This window comes from Haliaeetus albicilla, chromosome 23 (genome assembly GCF_947461875.1).
Source record: "Haliaeetus albicilla chromosome 23, bHalAlb1.1, whole genome shotgun sequence".
Taxonomy (NCBI): Eukaryota; Metazoa; Chordata; class Aves; order Accipitriformes; family Accipitridae; genus Haliaeetus; species Haliaeetus albicilla.
This window is the reverse complement of record NC_091505.1, coordinates 8,614,779-8,632,910: the sequence shown is the minus strand read 5'-3', so window position 1 is coordinate 8,632,910 and position 18,132 is coordinate 8,614,779. Positions and strand designations below refer to the sequence as shown.

Here is an 18,132-nt window from a genome sequence, read left to right as displayed (position 1 = left end):
AGAATACACATTTTGCATGACAGGTAAACACCACAAGATGTCAGTCACAAAATCAACAAGAGAAACTGGAAAGCTCGAGAGGAACAGTTCAGGTGAGATCAGCTTGGTACAAGCTGCAGCAGCATCTGCACAGCAATTGTGCAAAATAACAATCTTAAAAATACAGCAAATTTTACAAAACTAAATCCTGCTTACGCTATCTGCTCATTATAAACAGCCCTGGTGAAGGAATCAACTTTTCAGCGGTAATTATTTCTCCCGGAGCGAAGAGACTATCTGAACACAAGGGTCATGTTTGCCTTGCTTTTTTCACTGTAACCTGTATTTAGCATGAAGGCATACAGTTTTCTTTCCCTCTCCTTTTTTCTTTCAAAAATTCCATTTAAACATAGATCAATGTGAAGTAATCTCTATAAAAGCACTACCTATTGATATTCAGTTAAAACGAGACATTTCCTCATTGTCCCAGGGCAGCAAGTCATCAAAGCTTATTACACTGCATACATCTGATGAAGCAAACATTTACCCCCGGGAGTTCATTACAGTGTGATTAAACTGCTTAATTACAACTGGCATAAATGACTGATAGTAACTTCAGAGGGGAGGTAGTATTTACATATGCCAACTTTTTCCAGATATTTAGAAGTGAGTAATAAAAAGGAAGAAAATAGTAATAATAATAAAAAAAAATAAAATCAAGCCAACCTTGTGTGGTTCATGTCATCTTCATCGCTGCTGCTGACTTCATCACTTGATGAGGAATAGTCTGCTGCTTTTAAGAATGAGTTGGCACCGTCCTTCCCCTTGGCAAAGGAGCCTGGACTCTGAGTAAAGAAAACTCAGTTGATTTGTTTTCTCATGGAAGAAACCATCGCTAAACAGCATGTGCAGTATTCTACTGTCCCAGCAAATACAGTTATTGTCACTTCCACACCAAAAAAGCTTTATTAGGATGCTGATGCTCTTGTTGGTCCATCACAAGTGGGTATTTCACACAGGAAAGCGACCTAAGCCAAAACACCTGATTGTCCTAAAAGTTGAAAGGTGACTAACTTTAGTTAGTATGTTATTCTGAATCTCAGACATTTATGATTCAATCTTCGCACTTTGCAGGAGCATAGAAGTACTTCCTTTTTTTGCACAAGAAAAGCAGTGCTCTGCACCAGGACTAAAGGGTTACACCAGCGTGAGTTTCGTTCTAGCCCTGGACTACCCCGAGGCTCGCGGGGCCAAGCCTGAGCACCGGCTGTGCCCGCGCAGACCTGGTACGAAGCACCTTTGGGCTGGCAAGGCAATACCAGCACAGCCACGGCTCGCACCCACAGAGCAGTTAAGACACCCCCGTCCTATGGGAACTCACCCACAGGCCTCCCACACTATTGGCAATGGCCTAAACACAGAGTCGTCTTCAAAACTCCGGTCCCTGACAAGGCAGGAGGGGTTGGGGACCCCGGTAAGCTCCAGTTGTCCCCTGCTGCCCCACTATCCATCCCCTGGAGCCACCCAGGCTTGCCTGAGAAGTTTTAAAATGCCAAGCATCCCGCAAACTTTTAAAATGCCAAGCAGGCCACATCTGAGCTCTTGCACAAGGCACCGTGAGCTCCAGTTGTCGGACAGGCACCCCCCAACCCCAAACACCACCAAAGAAAAGAAATGCCTCAGTAAATAAGACAGAGAAATAGCAATCGTCCTTCCCATCCGCGGCACGTCGGTGAACCAAGAGCCAGGACAGTCTTGAGTGTGTCACAGTCCGGTAGCGCATATTCCAGGCAGTTACACACTGGATATTTGCACAAGCCACCGGCACGGTCTTGACTTCTGGGTTGTATGACAACCGATCAATGACTTCGTGAAATACTGAAGACATACCCTTCCTTTCTAAAGATCTATGATCAGACGGGTTCAGGAAAACTGAACTCTCTGCCCATGACCTGAGCTGGACACAAGCCAGACCTGGACAGAAAGCTGACGAGACACGTTAATGCAGCAGTAACCTGAGCCAGCCCCACACAACCTCTCAGGTGGTCTCATTAGCTAGCAAATTCAAGCACCAACAGAGAAGCTATCTGCATAGACATTCCCTCAGTGAAAACTATGAAAAAATAAAACATATCAGTGGATTTAGAAGAACCTACTGCAATCTGGCCTGAATGAGAAACTTTTTCAGACTTCTTATGCAGCTGTAAGTGGTTCTGGGACAAAGCGTTCTCTGCCTGGGCCGGTCCGGGATTCCCTGAAGAGAGGAAAAAAAAAAAAAAAAAGTTTCTTTTTTGAAATGCATTTGCAGCAGTGTGAGAGAGGGGACCGGTAAGACAGAGAGGGGACCAATAAGACAAGCAAATACAGTTACCACCCAAAGCACACACCAGCCTCTGCTGACAAACTTTTTTCTCTTTGTTGCAAAGGGAAATCTTTTTTCCTTGTTTCCCAGTGGTTTCGGATGCCACAATATTATGTATATAAATTGATACTGGCGCACTTTAATGCTGCAAGAGTAAGACAAGCAGACCAAAACCTTGGCAACGTAATCCTACTGCGCACCAGCAACAGTTCCATGGACTGGAAGGCAGCTTGCAAGGGAAAAGGGCAAGGGCATGCTAATCCCTTCCTCTGATCTTGTTCTTGAGGGGAGACAGCTCATCATATCAGCAACTGCTGGTCCTATTCCAGCACTAAAGGTGTCACCCAGCTACACGCCTGTGACTGTAGACAGGGGGGTCAGGGAGATGAGTACAGGCCCCCCATGCACATTTTTATGAGCAAACAGACATGCTGCAAAGATTTGGCCTTGGTAAAACTGTTGCACAGAAACAGTCTAAAGAATCTGATTCTCCAAACCCCAGTGGGCTGAGGGCAAACAGCTGCACTAAGCTCCACTCGTGAGCATGGGGTCAAGCTAAAAGCAGAAGAGGATTCACCACTTCCCCCAGCACCAGAGGGAGAACCATTTTCCAGTCCCTGCTTCCTTCAGGGCCCATGAAATGTCACTTAGCTCCCACTTCCACTCTGTGCCGTGGGGAAGTAGGTAATAACAGCCCTCATTTCTGCAGAGAGCACTGGGTTTCCAACATCGGGGGCCAACTCAGCACCAGGTGGCACCTCGGGACGCTCTGCCCAAGGTCAGGTACGGGGAGCAAGGACGCTGCAGCACGATGCTTCCCTCCCAGGTGGCACGGGACCTGCACTTGCCACCACGCTTGCCCTGCTATCGAATACCCAAGCAAACGAGGCCAGAGGAGCTGGAGTCCATCTCCACGTGCTGATGCCACGTGAGGAGGGATGCTTGCAAGTAATTAAGCGTATCTTCCCTTTCAGTGCCCCCGCTGCCCGCAAAGCTACCTGCGAAGAGCAAAAGCAGCCTTGGAGAGGTGCTGTCTTCTGCACGCAATTCCTGATACAAGTGAAGGGAGGGAAAGCAGACGTGCCCTCACCCTGCCACTGGGACACACTAGCCAGTTCAACGTCTACCTCGTTCAGCAGTTTCTCCCATGACTATCCCACTGCTACCAACAGGACTCCTTGCAAGTGAAGGGGGGAGAATTCAAGCTCACACAAATTAGGATTTGTATTTGGTAATTTATCACAATGGCTTCATGTATTCATGCATTTTGCAAAGCTTTTAAAATTCAGAATTCCTTATTGGTCAATGAGTACCTAAGCAACTCAGCAGAATTATTAGCTTTAAAGTATTTATAGCCCTTTCCTGCCCAATTCATTATCCCTGTGGGTTTGGGAAAGCAACAAACTCTTTCTGGAACACCATATGCCAGAACTAGCTGTAATTTAATGACACTTAAGAACCCAAGGAGACAGTTTAAACCACAAGGGAGGTTTTCTATTCTTTCCATTGCTGGTGAGGTTTTCATTTCCCCATGCCAAAATAGCACAGGAGTTACACATCATGCAGGCATTGCTAAGTTGAGCTGGGCTGTTAGATATTGTTCATCTCTATGCTGTTATTCAAACATAAAATGACATAAGAGCAAAAAGAAACAAGAGCCGAGCAGTTTAAAGCAGGCTTTGGGTTTCTCTTGAAGCAAAGCTTCCTATTCTGCGTAGTTACCGAAAGCAAAACCGGCTTGATTGTATAAGTGTAATAAATAAGCAATTTGTTTTTCATTTATCAAGGGCTTGCAAATTAACAATGTAAGCCTCAGTTTAAAAATAAATGACCTCAGCAGCTCATTGGTGTGGTTTCGGAACATTTTTAGCATCCACCCTGCTTCAAATTGGGCGTGATTCCCCATGTCCCCCATCTTTAGTAGTCAACCTGGATGCAAAGCGTTATAACACACCACTGCTTTGCAAGGAGCAATACAAGAAATTGCCCTACAGTTGACCCACAGAAAACACCTTTATGAATAACAATAGAAGAACAAAGCTGTCCACTTCTGCTCCATGCCCCCATCTGCCAGAATCTCAGGTCACGTCTTGGGAACCAGTCTGTACTGCAAAAAATCTGCACAACCACGAGCAAGCCCACTGCAGTCCTACATCGCTACCAGTGATACCAAGATAGCTTACAAAGTTGCACTTTGCTTAAATTGGATGAGGCTACCTCTACCTTTTAACTTCTTTTGCCTTTTTTTTTTTTGCAGTTCCACTATCTTTCAGCAAATAAAAGAATATTGGAGGAATGTTTCATAAGATGTTGTACAGAGAGTCTTACGCTTCCTTCAGCTAGTACATTATTAGAGTGCAGAAATATTAGTGTACAGCAACTGCTCATCTGTATCATCATATCAGTGGGCAATGCAAAAAGCAGCATACGGTTATGCAGAAAATGCCAATGGGTGAATACTAGATTTGAATTACATCTGTATGTCTGTAATGTTGGCTCTGCTGAGTTTCAGTGGTGTCAATAAGTGCAACAGAACTGATTTTTTTTCAATTCTTAATTGAGGCAACTCAAATTTTCTATACAGAAATATGTTCACAGTCACTTTTTGACTCAAAAGAGGAAGTGTTTATATTTGAGGAACATGGAACCATAAAATCGAGAGAGCTTTCAAAAGCCTATCACCAGAAGACATCGTTAAAAAAATATCCCATTTGCAATGCAGCACCTGACACCCTGCAGAAGCCTGTTCCATGTGATAGGAATTTTGCACATTTTGACTGACGAATCTTTGACTTAGGAATCACCTGAGGTTGACCGGCTGCTCTGATGAGATCCCATCTCCCACTGCTTATTGCCAGGAGTGCTGCTGCTGCTGTTTAGCTTCAGAGCGTGTCCCCCGGGGGATGACTGATGAGTGCTACTAAACAAAAAGACAAAAAGCAGATCAGACTATCTTGCATGCAGGAACACAGACTGGAACAGACCTCCTAGGCCACCGAATCGAGTTCCCTGCTGTTACTGTATGATATAATATTCTTGACAAACAAAAGTTTTATATTCCTTGCTGCTCCAAGCAGGGCCACCCAGTAGTGAGAGCAGAAGATGGAGGGGACAGTTTCCTCTGGGCAGTCATTCTGGGAGATTACAGAGATTCCCAAGTCATTACAAAATATCCTACTACATGTACTTCTCCCTTGGCCACTTCAGATTTGTGTCACTCCTGATTCCAAAATCTCATGGCTTTTACAAATAATGAAACCTGCTTCAGTACCCTCCTAGAAGATACGTCATCACCCACTTATCAGTGGAAAAAGGAACGCATCGGACAGTAAAACTAGCTGCCAAGCCTGTGAAGAAAAACAGCGGCTCCCCCAGAAACCCAGGCTCAGAAGCCACTCACTTGTAACACTGTGGTTTACTTGCATGTTTCTTTTCTGCTTTGCCTCCTATAGCTCCTAAGTAGAGAGCATTTAGGGCTTGACTTCTCTTGAAAGTTATTTCAGATAATGTTTCTGACTCTGGCTCATCAGAAATGCTGCACATTATTTTGTTATGTCAGCTAAATCCACTTTCCTTTCAAATCCCTCCAATCCTAGTTTCTCACAGCATTATGTTCCCTGACTAGACATCCAGTGGGGGCTACCCTTTACCGCTGAGCTCTCTGCATCCTTGGTCTTTTCTCCTAGGATATTAAAAAGGTACACTAGCCTTAAGGGCAGACTGCCAAAATAGTTAAGATACATCTACAGACAGCCTGTTCAAGCTACTACCAGGCAGAATAAAGCTACAGGCACAAGCTTCACGAGCTATAATTGTAAGTGCCTATACAAGGAGCTGGGGCCAGACCCCCACTCCCCAAAGTATCTGGGCACCTAACTCCCCTTTGAAACCAGCGGTGCCTGTGCTGATGGGGAGCATCTGCAAGAGCATCCAGGCAGCCCCGAGCAGCACTGCTCCCATCTGCCATCATCAGTGTCGATAGGCTACGATCTCAAGTAACCTGCACCTTCGGCAGCCACTTACTCTAATGTGAAGGGAAAAGTAAAGCATCACCAAATGACAAGAAGTTAAACGACCGCACAACACGCTGCCCGCTAACTGGGAAACGGACGCGCAACTTGGGTGCAACCCACTTGGGCATGCCAAACAGGCTGAACCAAATGAAACAAGTCATTGCAGGAATTATTACAGATGGAACAGCCTTTGAATTTTAAAAATACTGCTTTCCAGCAGAAGACAGAACTAGCTTGCATGAAAATGAGATCTACAGGAGGCTTGTTTCTCTTTAAATCAGTTATGTCAATCATTAAAAAGGAAGCTGGCTTAGACACTTCCTTCAGGTTTAAGATCAGGAAGTTTGGTTAGTTATTTTTGTGGACAAACTGACTCAAAAGACAAAATAATTGTAACTGCTATTAAATGAGGTACGAACCCATGTCCATTTTGGTGTTACTGAGGTTATGGCTTTGTTTTTAATAAATTAGCTTTAGTTTTCCTATTGACAATAAATCAGCATTAGTATAAGCATAAAACACTTAAGAGCTTACCTTGAAAGGCATCTCTGATGGCCAGGCTGATCCCTGATGTAAAATTTAGAGGTTGTCCTTTCTGGAACCTTAAGGATTTAATCAAATGTTTTAAGGTTGCTACTGATATTTTAGACTTAGTTAATAAACCTAATGCTTACCCAGTACTAATGGAAAAATAAGACTAACCAACATAAATAAATGATGCTTCAGTGGGACCTGTGGGGAGATCTTCCATGATATCAACACTGGAAGCTGCAAGTCAGCAGCAGGTGCTTACAATTTGCTCCAGGCCTGTGCAATCTTATCAGGGCACAGACTGCAAGTGGTTTACACCTTTCCTTAGAGTCAGCATTATTCTTGGTCAATATTTAAAGCAGACAGGGAAATGCATCTGCAGTCACTTAACGCGGCTTTCCTTAGGTGGTGGATTACCTTATGTTGCTACCACAGGGCTGGGGGAAAAGACACACAGGCCCCCCCCTCCCCAGCTGCAAAGTAATAAAATGAACACATGCACATACACATCCACGCACAAATATTCTCATACTTGTTCTTAGAAATTCTGTTAAAAAGAGAAATAAACCATCACCTGAATTACACAAACGAATGAGCTTTTCTGCAGCAAGCCAGATTTTTCACAGAAAGGGCAGCTACAAATACTTGGTCTAACAAAAGAAGCATATCTGCACTCGCAGATCCCACAGATACTATATATATAAACTCAGAACACTGACCTGCTTATAAATTTGTATCTTCATTCTAGATTACTGAGACCCAGTTAATGCACAAGCAAGATTTTCACTGAGTTTCATCAAGTCCAGAGGATGGATACTACACAGTGCAGGGGAACCAAGTAGAGTGCTATTAACCACCGACAGTGCCAAACACCCCGAGTTTCACGTACCTTTGGGGGTTGTTCCTCATTTTGACTCATGCTCCAGAATACGTCGTCCTGCACAGGGCTGAGTGGTGTCGTCACCATATCTGACAGTGAACTGCTGTGGTACACATCCTTACTAGCCCGGAAATTTTCACACTTGAAACAAATGAAATACATGTTGAATTGTACTTCCCTGCCTAGGTAACAGGTCCCAATCTCAACAGATATCATTGGCTCTGTTTGTGAGATCAAATTTTTAGTAAATGTACAAGGAGTATTTTGTGGATACAGCCCTACTCACCTTGTTCACTGTGAAGTAAGTTATTCACTTCCAGCATGTTAGCATGTTAGGCACAAATATTTCAAGGTGAAGGGTACAATAAAAAGATACAGTAAAAACATCTATGCTGTACATCTATCTCCCCTTCTTAAATTTATGGAGAAGCTAATAGGTCATTGGCAACACACGGCAAACTAGTTAACTGAATGATGCAAAAAATACTGTGGAGTAAGTATATTTCATTCAAACCTGACCAATGCTTCCAGTTCAGAATTTAGATAAGTGTAATCACTTGGGGAACCCACCTCCCCTAAGGTGGATGTTGACTTCCAAACTAGTCTTTGCAAGCCCACCATCAACCCAGAGTCAATGGAAACAAACTGCCAGCTGGAAGCGCTTTCAACTCTCCAGTGGTTATGAAGGTGCCCTGGCCCTCCTCTGCAACAGATTTTTCAAATACTTGAAAAAAATCAAAACTTGAGAATTCAGTAAGAAAGAAATAAGAAACTATGCTCAGACTACACCTTGTGGGTAGTCACGTCCAGGTGCTCCCATTGCGACCACCTGTGTTTAAAAGATATCTTCAAAGGTATGAAATTAGAGCATTAGGATAGCAAATGCTCTAATCACAGTGGGGGGGGGAGCAGGGAAGAAATCAAACCACTTCCTTACAAAGTCTTCATTCCAAGGGAACCACAAGTAAGCAGTGCAACAGTCAAGCTAAAATACTCATAATTTGGTCCTCTGATTCTTTCTGTATTTAAAAGAAGAAAAAAAAAATAAAAAAGAGAAAAGAAGGAAAGGTCCTTTAAAATCTACACGCTAATGATCTATTACAGTGGCATCTTCCAAAGGGAAAGAAAGGCAAAGAGCTAAAAACGTCAACTGAATGATCCTCCCTGAAATGAGAAATCCTCTTGGACAGAAGACCGAGACAGAACACACGGAAACGCCGAGTGAGCTGGGCCCGTCTTGAGGGATTGCTATGCTAGAACCAATTTAATGCTACAGAAATAGAAAAAAATATTAGAGAAATGCCTGAAGCTATACCACTTTGTGCTCTATCCCGTCAGATCTCCCACGCAAAGCGAGACTGGGGCTCTCCAGAGACACCTGCACCTCGCAGGAATGCGACGGGCTGGCGACCTTCCTGCGCTGGGAGGCACCTCTTTCTCAAAATGCGTGGCAAGACCAGCATCCCCACCGCCTGCAGGCCTAGCAGTTTTTGTCCGAGTCAAAGTTCAAACTCTTGTGCCCAACTGAGTTATTGTAATTCAGAGCAGAGGCGGCTGCAGTTCAGTTTCCCCAAGGAATGACTCAGAGGCATATTTTATTGGTTTATCAGCCCAAGTCCATAAAATTCTCCAGTTCCTCAGTCTTAAAAAGTAAAATACAGTAACTGAGAACTGTGCACAGCCTTTCAATAATATAAGATGATTATGAACTCCCTATAACTCTGCAAGATTAATTATTTCACAGGAACAATGTTCAAAATCACTTAAATATTGACAGGTAGTAATTGTAAAACTAGTTAAAGATGCCAAACATCCATTCAAACGTCCAATCACAACCTCGCAGACCAGCATGACAACGTCAACTGTCAAAAAACAGTCCTGAGAAGTTCACCTAGTTAAATATTGAGGTGCTTTTTCTGACTTTTTGGGACAATATGTTCTGTTGACTCCCTTCACAGAAAATAGCTTTTTCAGCAGTTATAACACCTCATGATCCATGTCCTTTCATTTTGTCAAAATTACTTTTTTGTCCAACATGATTGTCACTAATAATAGTTTTTAGTTAACCAGAATTATCTCAACAGCAAAGTGCTCCCCTGAAATGATTCATCGTGGGTATAGAAATGGGCTTTATAGCAAGTGTATTATTATCAGAATATAGGAATATTTTGGTTTTTTCCTTGCCACTTTTTCAACAAGATACTTACATTTCTTCCTAAATTCCAGCTTTTAAGCCCTGCAGACTACCAGTAAACTGTACTTAAAAGCTTGGATGAGCTTTGCTGAATCATGATATAAGTGACTGGGTGAATCCAAACTCTGTAGATGGTACCCACATACATTCTTCAGGCAGAGAGAGACCAGTACACCAGTTCCACATAAAGCCAAGAAGTGACACCTGCTTTTGGGATGATTTCTGTAGGACCTACAAGACCTTGCAATTCCACAGCAAGCCAAAAATGTCTCGGATAACCCCCAAAATCATAGTGTTTGATATTCCCCTGAGGTTTTACAGATAAAATAATTTGTATGGGGGGAAAAAAAATTTAAAAATCTAACAATGATTCTAAACTACTGAGACTTGAGCCTTAAATCGTTTTTATTGTAAGTAATACTGAAAGAACAGCAACTCCTCTCATGCACAGAAAGCACTGGTAGACAAAGTACTACCTACTACGTGTCTTCAAACCATAAAGGCACACCTAACAGAGCTAAGGAAAATGACCCTTTGGTCCCTGAAATTATAACATAAGGTGATACAGTACAAAAGACTGATTACTAGAGTTAGTTTAAAAAGATTTAGGAGCAAGAAGTCTTAAAAAGACAGGCTGCTCTGCTTTTTGGAGGATGCCTAAGTTACTAATTTGAACTGAATCTACACACAGGGGCTAGATAAGTGCAAGTGTTGTTATAAAACAGCATAAGGAAAAGGATTTTCTTAAAATTCTAAGCAGATCTGCTCTGGGATACTGGGTCAATCCATGACCTAGTGCACAGCTATTTCTTCTAATATCGTTAGCTTTCTTGTTCTGTTTCAGCCACATTACTCCAGACAATAGAGGAGATCTAGCTAGCAAATCCTACAGTAAAACCACAGAGTTAATTAAAAAATGGAGTTCATTTCAGATGTAAGCTAAATTCCTCCACTACTCAGGCGGCAGGAGACGCGGGGCAGAAAATCAGACTCTGTGACTTTGTTCAAGAAATCTCTGTGAAATTCTGCTGGTAGCCCAGAACCGCTCATCCCACACCAGCACAACCAGAGCCAGACCTGCTACCGCGCTGCAGCAAACACAAACCAGGTAGAAACGGTACAGGCTGATCTGGAAATATCTCACATTTCCATTACCAGACAGATAGGATACAAGACACTGAGAAATCATGCTCCCTGCATCTCAGGGGCTATGTTAAGATTTCCAGTGAGAGAGATTTGGGCAACCAGGATGTGCCACAAAATTTCACACAATATTATCACTTAAAAAAGAAGTCACTTTTGTCTGAGCAGAGCAGTGATGACAGACAATCCCTCTCTGACAAACCTGGAAGTTCTTTAGCACAGACATCTGTGATGAATTCAGCTTGCATTTTAACTCCGCAGTTCACTTTTATTTTAAATCAACAAAGCACCCACGTTGCAAACGTCACAAGCATATTGCTGTGAATCTTTTAATCTCCAGGTGAGTAACTTGCCCATCACTCCTATTGCCTTAACACTTCATACAGTTAATGCAGGCGGCATATCCAAACATGCCCCTACTAGCATCAGCAGCTGCTACCAACCAGCAAAAGGAAACACAACCCTTCAGACGGTTTATAAATTACCCATTGAAGTTCATCTGGTCTCCAGGCTAACACAGCAGGCAAGAGTACAGATTGGCTTCTCCCCGTCCACACGTTTTCTACCAGCCAGAGCACTGACCTGGGAGTGGGCAACAGGGCAGCTACCAGCAGGGAGTGAAATCACACGGTAACAACTGTGTATCGCTTGCTGCTATTACCCTTAAGTAACACCATCACTTTAAACTGCATATAATTTTTATAGTGTAGTTTCCATCAAGGAATGTGAAAGAGGTTGGTAAATACTGCTTCACTCCTCACCACTCCCCTCGGCAGCTGGAAGAAGTACCACCAACCAGGGAAGCACTGACAGGGTGCAAAGGAACGAAGCGACTTGTCCGAGGGGACGCAGCCAGCCTAGAACGTAGCTCCTTTCATCCCAGGAGTGGCATTTTAACAGGGCAGGACCATCCTCTGCACAGCCACTGTGCTCCTGCAGAACCCCAAACGCCCTGCAATGAGCTATGGAGTCTCCCACTTCTATTGCAGGGCTGAAATATTCGCCTCAAGGAAGCTGCCAGCCTCTATCCAAGGCTAAGATACAAATGCCCTTCTTGTAGACCTTGCAACAGCTCTCCAGAGATTTGATGCTACAAGCCAGGCCATCAACTCAGCCCGGTTACAATATGAAATGACAAACAGGCCCTGGAAAAAAGGCTGCGAGAAGATAAACAGATATTTTCCCAGGTAAAAGCTATCAGGTGAAATGGGGCCTTTCCTCTCCCAACAGCTCTCTAATGGTGATTTTTCCATCATCACCAAACAGCAGCCTGAACAGGAAAGGCACAAGAAGCCTTTGACTTAAAGATGCTAACAGCCAGCTATTATCTGCCTCTCACAGACTCGCTCCAGGGCATAAACAGAAGCAGAAGGATGGGGAGAGCTGAGCCAGGGAGCCTGATCCGCAAGGACCCTGGCTCTTGGGGAAGGAAGAGCTGTGGCATGCTTTGTGAAGCACACCCTGAGAAAAAGGCAGAACATGAGAATGATGCTATGAGGAATGCTGACTTCGGACATCCTGAGCTTCACATGGCCAGTGTACGGAGCTGCTAACGAGGGCATGATTTTTAAGGCACTTCCACAACTTGCTTTTCAAGGCACTGTCCATATTGTGCTGCGGGACTTCAACCACCCCAACATCTGCTGGAAAAGTAGCACGGCGAGCTGTAGGCAATCCAGGAGACTCCTGGAGTGCATCGAGGATAAGTTGTTAAGCCAGGTAATAGACAGCCCTACCAGAGGGGATGCAATACTGGACCTGATGGTCACCAAGGCAAGTGAGCTAATTGGTGACATCAAGATTGGAAGCAGTCTGGGCTGTGGTGATGATGTGTACAGGTGGAGTTTGCAGTCCTGAGGGATATGGGGAGAGTAAAGTCAGGACCCTGAATTTTAGGAAAGCAAACTTCCAGCTGTTGAAGGAGTTAGTCAATGGGAACCCCTGGGAAACTGCCCTCAGGGACAAGGGAGCAGAACAGAGCTGGCAGATCTTTAAGGACACCTTCCACAGAGTGCAAAAGCTCTCAGTCCACAGCTGTAAGAAATCAGGAAAGGAAGGCAAGAGACGGGCATGGATGAGTCGAGACCTGCTGGTCAAACTAAAGGACAAGAAGGAAATGTACAGGCAGTGGAAGCAGGGACAGGTATCCAGGCAGGAGTATAGGGACGCTGCCTGGTTGTGTAGGGATGGCGTCAGGAAGGCCAAGGCATGGCTGGAGCTGAACTTGGCAAGGAACGCAAAGAATAATAAGAAAGGCTTCTACAGGTATGTCAGACAGAAAAGGAAGGTCAAAGAAAGCGTACCCACCCTGAGGAACGAGAGTGGCAAACTGGTAACAATGGACGAGGAGAAGGCTGAGGTACTCAGCAGCTTTGTTGCCTCAGTCTTCATGTGCAACCTCTCTTCCCACACCTGTTCAGTGGATGGACTGCAAGACAGGGACTGGGGGAGAAAAGTCCCTCCCACTGTAAGAGAAGATCCGGTTTGAGATCACCTGAGGAACCTGAACATACAGAAGCCTATGGGACCTGATGAGATGCATCCCAGAGTCCTCAGGGAATTGGCTGATGAAGTTGCCAAGCCATTCTCCACAATATTTGAAAAGTCATGGCAGTCAGGTGAAGTCCCTGGTGACTGGAAACATTGCACCCATTTTTACAAGGGGTAGAAAGGAGGACCCTGGGAACTACCCACCTGTCAGCCTCACCTCTGTGCCTGGGACGACCATGGAACAGATCTTCCTAGAAGCTATGGTAAGGCACATGGAGGACAGGGAGATGATTCAGGACAGCCAGCATGGCTTCACCAAGGGCAAGTCCTGCCTGACCAACCTACTGGCCTTCTAGGATGGAGTGACTACATCAGTGGACAAGGAAAGAGCTACAGATGTCATCTATCTGGACTTCTGTAAGCCGTTTGACATCGTCCCCCACAATATCCTTCTCTCTAAATTGGAGAGATATAGATTTGATGGATGGACTGTTCAGTGGATGAGGAATTGGCTGGACGGGTGCATCCAGAGAGTAGTGGTCAATGGCTCAATGTCCAGATGGAGATCAGTGACGAGTGGTGTCCCTCGGGGGTCCCATATCGGGACCAGAACTGTTTAGTATCTTCATCAGTGACATAGACAGTGGGATTGAGTGCACCCTCAGCAAGTTTGCAGATGACACCAAGCTGAGTGGTGCAGCTGACACACCTGAGGGACAGGATGCCATCCAGAGGGACCTGGACAGCCTTGAGAGGTGGGCCCATATGAACCTGATGAAGTTCAACAAGGCCAGGTGCGAGGTCCTGCACTGGGGTTGGCACAACCCCCAGTATCAATACAGGCTGGGGGATGAAGGGATTGAGAGCAGCCCTGAGGAGAAGGACTTGGGGGTGCTGGTGAATGGAAACCTGGACGTGAGCCGGCAATGTGTGTTCACAGCCCAGAAAGCCAACTGTACCCTGGGCTGCATCAGAAGAAGTGTGGCCAGCAGGTCGAGGGAGGGGATTCTGTCCCTCTGCGCTGTTCTCGTGAGACCCCAGCTGGAGTACTGTGTTCAGCTCTGGGGCCCCCAGCGTGAGAAAGACGTGGACCTGCTCAAGCAGGTCCAGAGGAGGGCTACGAAGATGATCAGGGGGCTGGAGCACCTCTCCTATGAGGATAGGCTGAGAGTTGGGGTTGTTCAGCCTGGAAAAGAGAAGGCTCCAGCAAGACCTTACTGCAGCCTTTCAGTACATAAAGGGCGCTTATAAGAAAGACGATGACAAACTTTTTAATAGGGCCTGTAGCACTAGGACAAGGGGTGATGGCTTTAAACTAAAGGAGGGTGGATTCAGACTAGATATAAGGAAGAAATTTTTTATGCTGAGGGTGGTGAAACGCTGGTACAGGTTGCCCAGAGAGGTGGTAGATGCCCCATCCCTGGAAACATTAAAGGTCAGGTTGGACGGGGCTCTGAGCAACCTGGTTGAAGATGTCCTTGCTCGTTGCAGGGGGGTTGGACTAGATGACCTTTAAAGGTCCCTTCCAACCCAAACTATTCTGTGATTCTACAGTCTTTCATGCAGGATGTTCACCAGAAGCTCACACCAAGCAAGATTTCAGTGGCCAGCAATGAGCTTAAGAAAAGCTTGGGATAATACAACCAAATCTCATAGTAATAATCCATAATCGCAAGTAGCCTCAACGAAGTACATGTGCCCACCCTGCTGCTAGGGCTCAGTGGTGAGGCAGCATGACATGCTCTGAAAGCAGCTGAGCTGAAACTAATAACCCATCCTCCTCTGCTGTCTGATCTTCCTTCCCCCTTTGACTCCAAGATCCAATGCACAAGGAAAAGAGGCCACAAGATGCCACAGCAGCACACAAACAACACCTGAGCCTGATCTGATTCCCACCCTGCGGTGGGTGCCACTAGCTAAATCCCACAGAAGCAACTGGAGAGACGGATCAGAAGCTGTACATCCACCCATCCATCCAGGAGTCCAGCACAAACTGACAGCTGCCACGAATAAAACAAGTGGTATGACTGTATATCCTCGTTGAGGGGATGAATGAATGTACAAATGAAGTGCTGTGGGGAACTGTAAAGGCAGTAAGATTATTCCTGCCACTGCATGTTTTCAAAGCAAGTGGAGATTTCCAGCTTAAATGAGCTGGCCTTACACTTAGAGTAGTTTATTCCATTTCTACTTGCTGTCTTGTTTTTCTCTTGCTCACACAAGCTTACAGTCCCTTCACAAAAGGCTGGAGAAAAAAGTAAAAGTAACTGCAGTCTAAGCTGCTATTTCATACACTGTGAAAGACTAGGATGTTGAAAGGCAGCTGAGTTTTTGGGCACACTGCGAGAACCCTGAATCACCTCTCTCAGAACTAGTAGAAATAGCAGGAGCTAAAATGTTTTGAGAGGAAGATTCCAATGCAGAACTTTATCAGAGTGCTTTCACTATACAGCTAACTGTTTAAGTACCACTTCTACCTCTAATACTGAATTTTTTTCAAGTCACAGACCTTCTGGGCTCTATTCACAGGCAAAATCGGACTCTGCATTGGTCCTTATTGCATCTCCATATACTTCTAGATTATTTCATAAGATCACAAACTATCTTGCTTGTTTATATGGTCTTCAGGGATAAAAATTCTGGCTTTGGACTTGTTTTGTAAAGTGCCACATATATTTATGGTGCCATATAAATAATACATCATCCAGGGACTGCAACAGCGCAGTCACTCAGGCTTTCTCTGAAACGTCTAAGAGTAATATTACGGAATCAGCAATGAGGCATCAAGTATATAAAAATAACTGTTATCTAACCTCGATCTGCAGCGCCTAAGTATAATTCTACATAGAACTTAGCAGCATGTGTTGGCACTAAAAACCTCTGAGCCGCTTTGCACAGGCCTCGGTCGTTTGTGCCAGGAGCAAAGGGAATCAGGTTTCCAATGCGCTGTTCTGCTTCGGAACCATCCACGCTCTCTCCTCCCCATCTGGGGCAGCGGTACCGTACCTGTACTAACATGGCTCTCTGTGGCGCAGGGGTGCAAGGGCTGGAACTGCTGCCAGATCCCATCCTGGCGTGTGGCATGGCTTCGTGCCCCAGCACCGCTGGCCATTGGAGGGAAGGCTGGATGCTGTCACTTTTCTTTTTTCGGTCCTCGGCCTGAGAAGGAGAAAAGCAGCAGCATGTTGCACGCTGAGCCTCAGGCTTTGCAGCCTGGATCTGCTCCAAGAGCAGCACAGCGTGCACCGACTCTGATGGACCTCCCCATCGGGGAGAGGTCAGCCCTGGCTCAACAGGAACCGTTATTGCCTCTCCAGTTGCAACCCTTCCTTTTCCATCAAGTTTCTAAACTGCAGCAAGGAAAAGGGCCTGAGTTGCCATCTGCTGTATTCTAGGCCACCCCATTTGCTGCAGGCTGGGATTTTAGCTGGGAGGAATCATCTGTCTGCATTTACTTATCTTTGACAACAAGCAGCCTGTTTTGCTGTCCATTTATTACCCCCTTCTACAACGTTGACATTACTGCATGTTGCTTTCTACTTTAAAACACTTCTAACAGTCTATTTTTTGGTATGTTACTTGCACTATGGAAAAGACTGAGGAACGTGATCTAGAAGGAACAAAGGTCCTTTTAATTTCCCAAGGGCATTGGTCATTACAGAACTCTTCATCCTATGGTTTTGACCCCACTACTCTTTCCAGTTTCATTCAACGTGACTAATTCCCATACTCTAGTGTAAATCTTTAGCATATCCTCCAATTCAGCACCCTGGAAACAGCTCTATACAGTAAACTAGACATTAATGCCATAAAACCACCCAGTTATGTGTGCCTGGGTGGGCGTTCTTAATGGTATCTCTCACTATATCTGGATGTCTGTGCCTGTGTCAGAAAGGTAAGCATATTCTTAACACAGCCTAGGAAACTGCTGAGGAGATGGAAAATTATTCCACTTAGTCTCACACATCTCGACTGGGGAAAAAAAGAACACCAAAAAAAAAACCCACAAAAAAAAATTTATTAAAACAAGCAACCACAGCCAAATACCATGAAATTCTAGCCCCAGTGAACTCGATTGTTATACTTCTCTTGAGGCCAGATTTTCATTACTTGCAACTCCTAATAACGAAAGGCAAATTTTACCAGAAGCAAGAAAGAAAATGTAAAAACTAGATATGATAATATACCTACCACCTCTGTGCACAAAGGGTGCTTGCATGCAATATATTACGATCCAGATGCAAACTCGTGCAGCCAACACTTTGGGCTCCCAGAACTGACGCCAGCCCCTAACCAGGCACTGAACTAGTGCAGTGTCGAGCCTGACGAGGAGTCCTGACCTCTCAGCTCATTAGCTCCGGTGCCAGAGGGACCCGACAGAGCATGGAGTGAGCTCCCATCCACACACACCAGGAGAAATCCACCCTGACCTGCCTACGGCAGGATGGATGCAATGGCAAAGACAAGGAACGCCCAAGAAAGGGTTCTGTGGCCCCAAACATTAAACTTGAGGCTTTGGAAGGCTTTAGGGTTGGTTGGT

At 45.0% G+C, this 18,132-nt stretch overlaps 1 protein-coding gene across 4 annotated transcripts in view; it reads right to left on the bottom strand.

The window, feature by feature from the left end:
* The window catches only part of NRK (Nik related kinase), a 117,820-nt gene that overhangs the window by 31,088 nt on the left and 68,600 nt on the right, over window positions 1-18,132 (bottom strand). For 2 of the 4 annotated variants that reach the window (XM_069811110.1, XM_069811106.1), the window contains exons 15-20: window positions 16,599-16,751; window positions 7,775-7,906; window positions 6,889-6,956; window positions 5,146-5,261; window positions 2,136-2,233; window positions 706-824 (exon numbers count right to left, since the gene is read on the bottom strand). In XM_069811110.1, coding sequence (XP_069667211.1) covers window positions 706-824; window positions 2,136-2,233; window positions 5,146-5,261; window positions 6,889-6,956; window positions 7,775-7,906; window positions 16,599-16,751 — 686 coding nt within the window. The remainder of the gene's footprint in view (window positions 1-705; window positions 825-2,135; window positions 2,234-5,145; window positions 5,262-6,888; window positions 6,957-7,774; window positions 7,907-16,598; window positions 16,752-18,132) is intronic. The other 2 variants (XM_069811107.1, XM_069811108.1) reach the window with 2 other exon arrangements.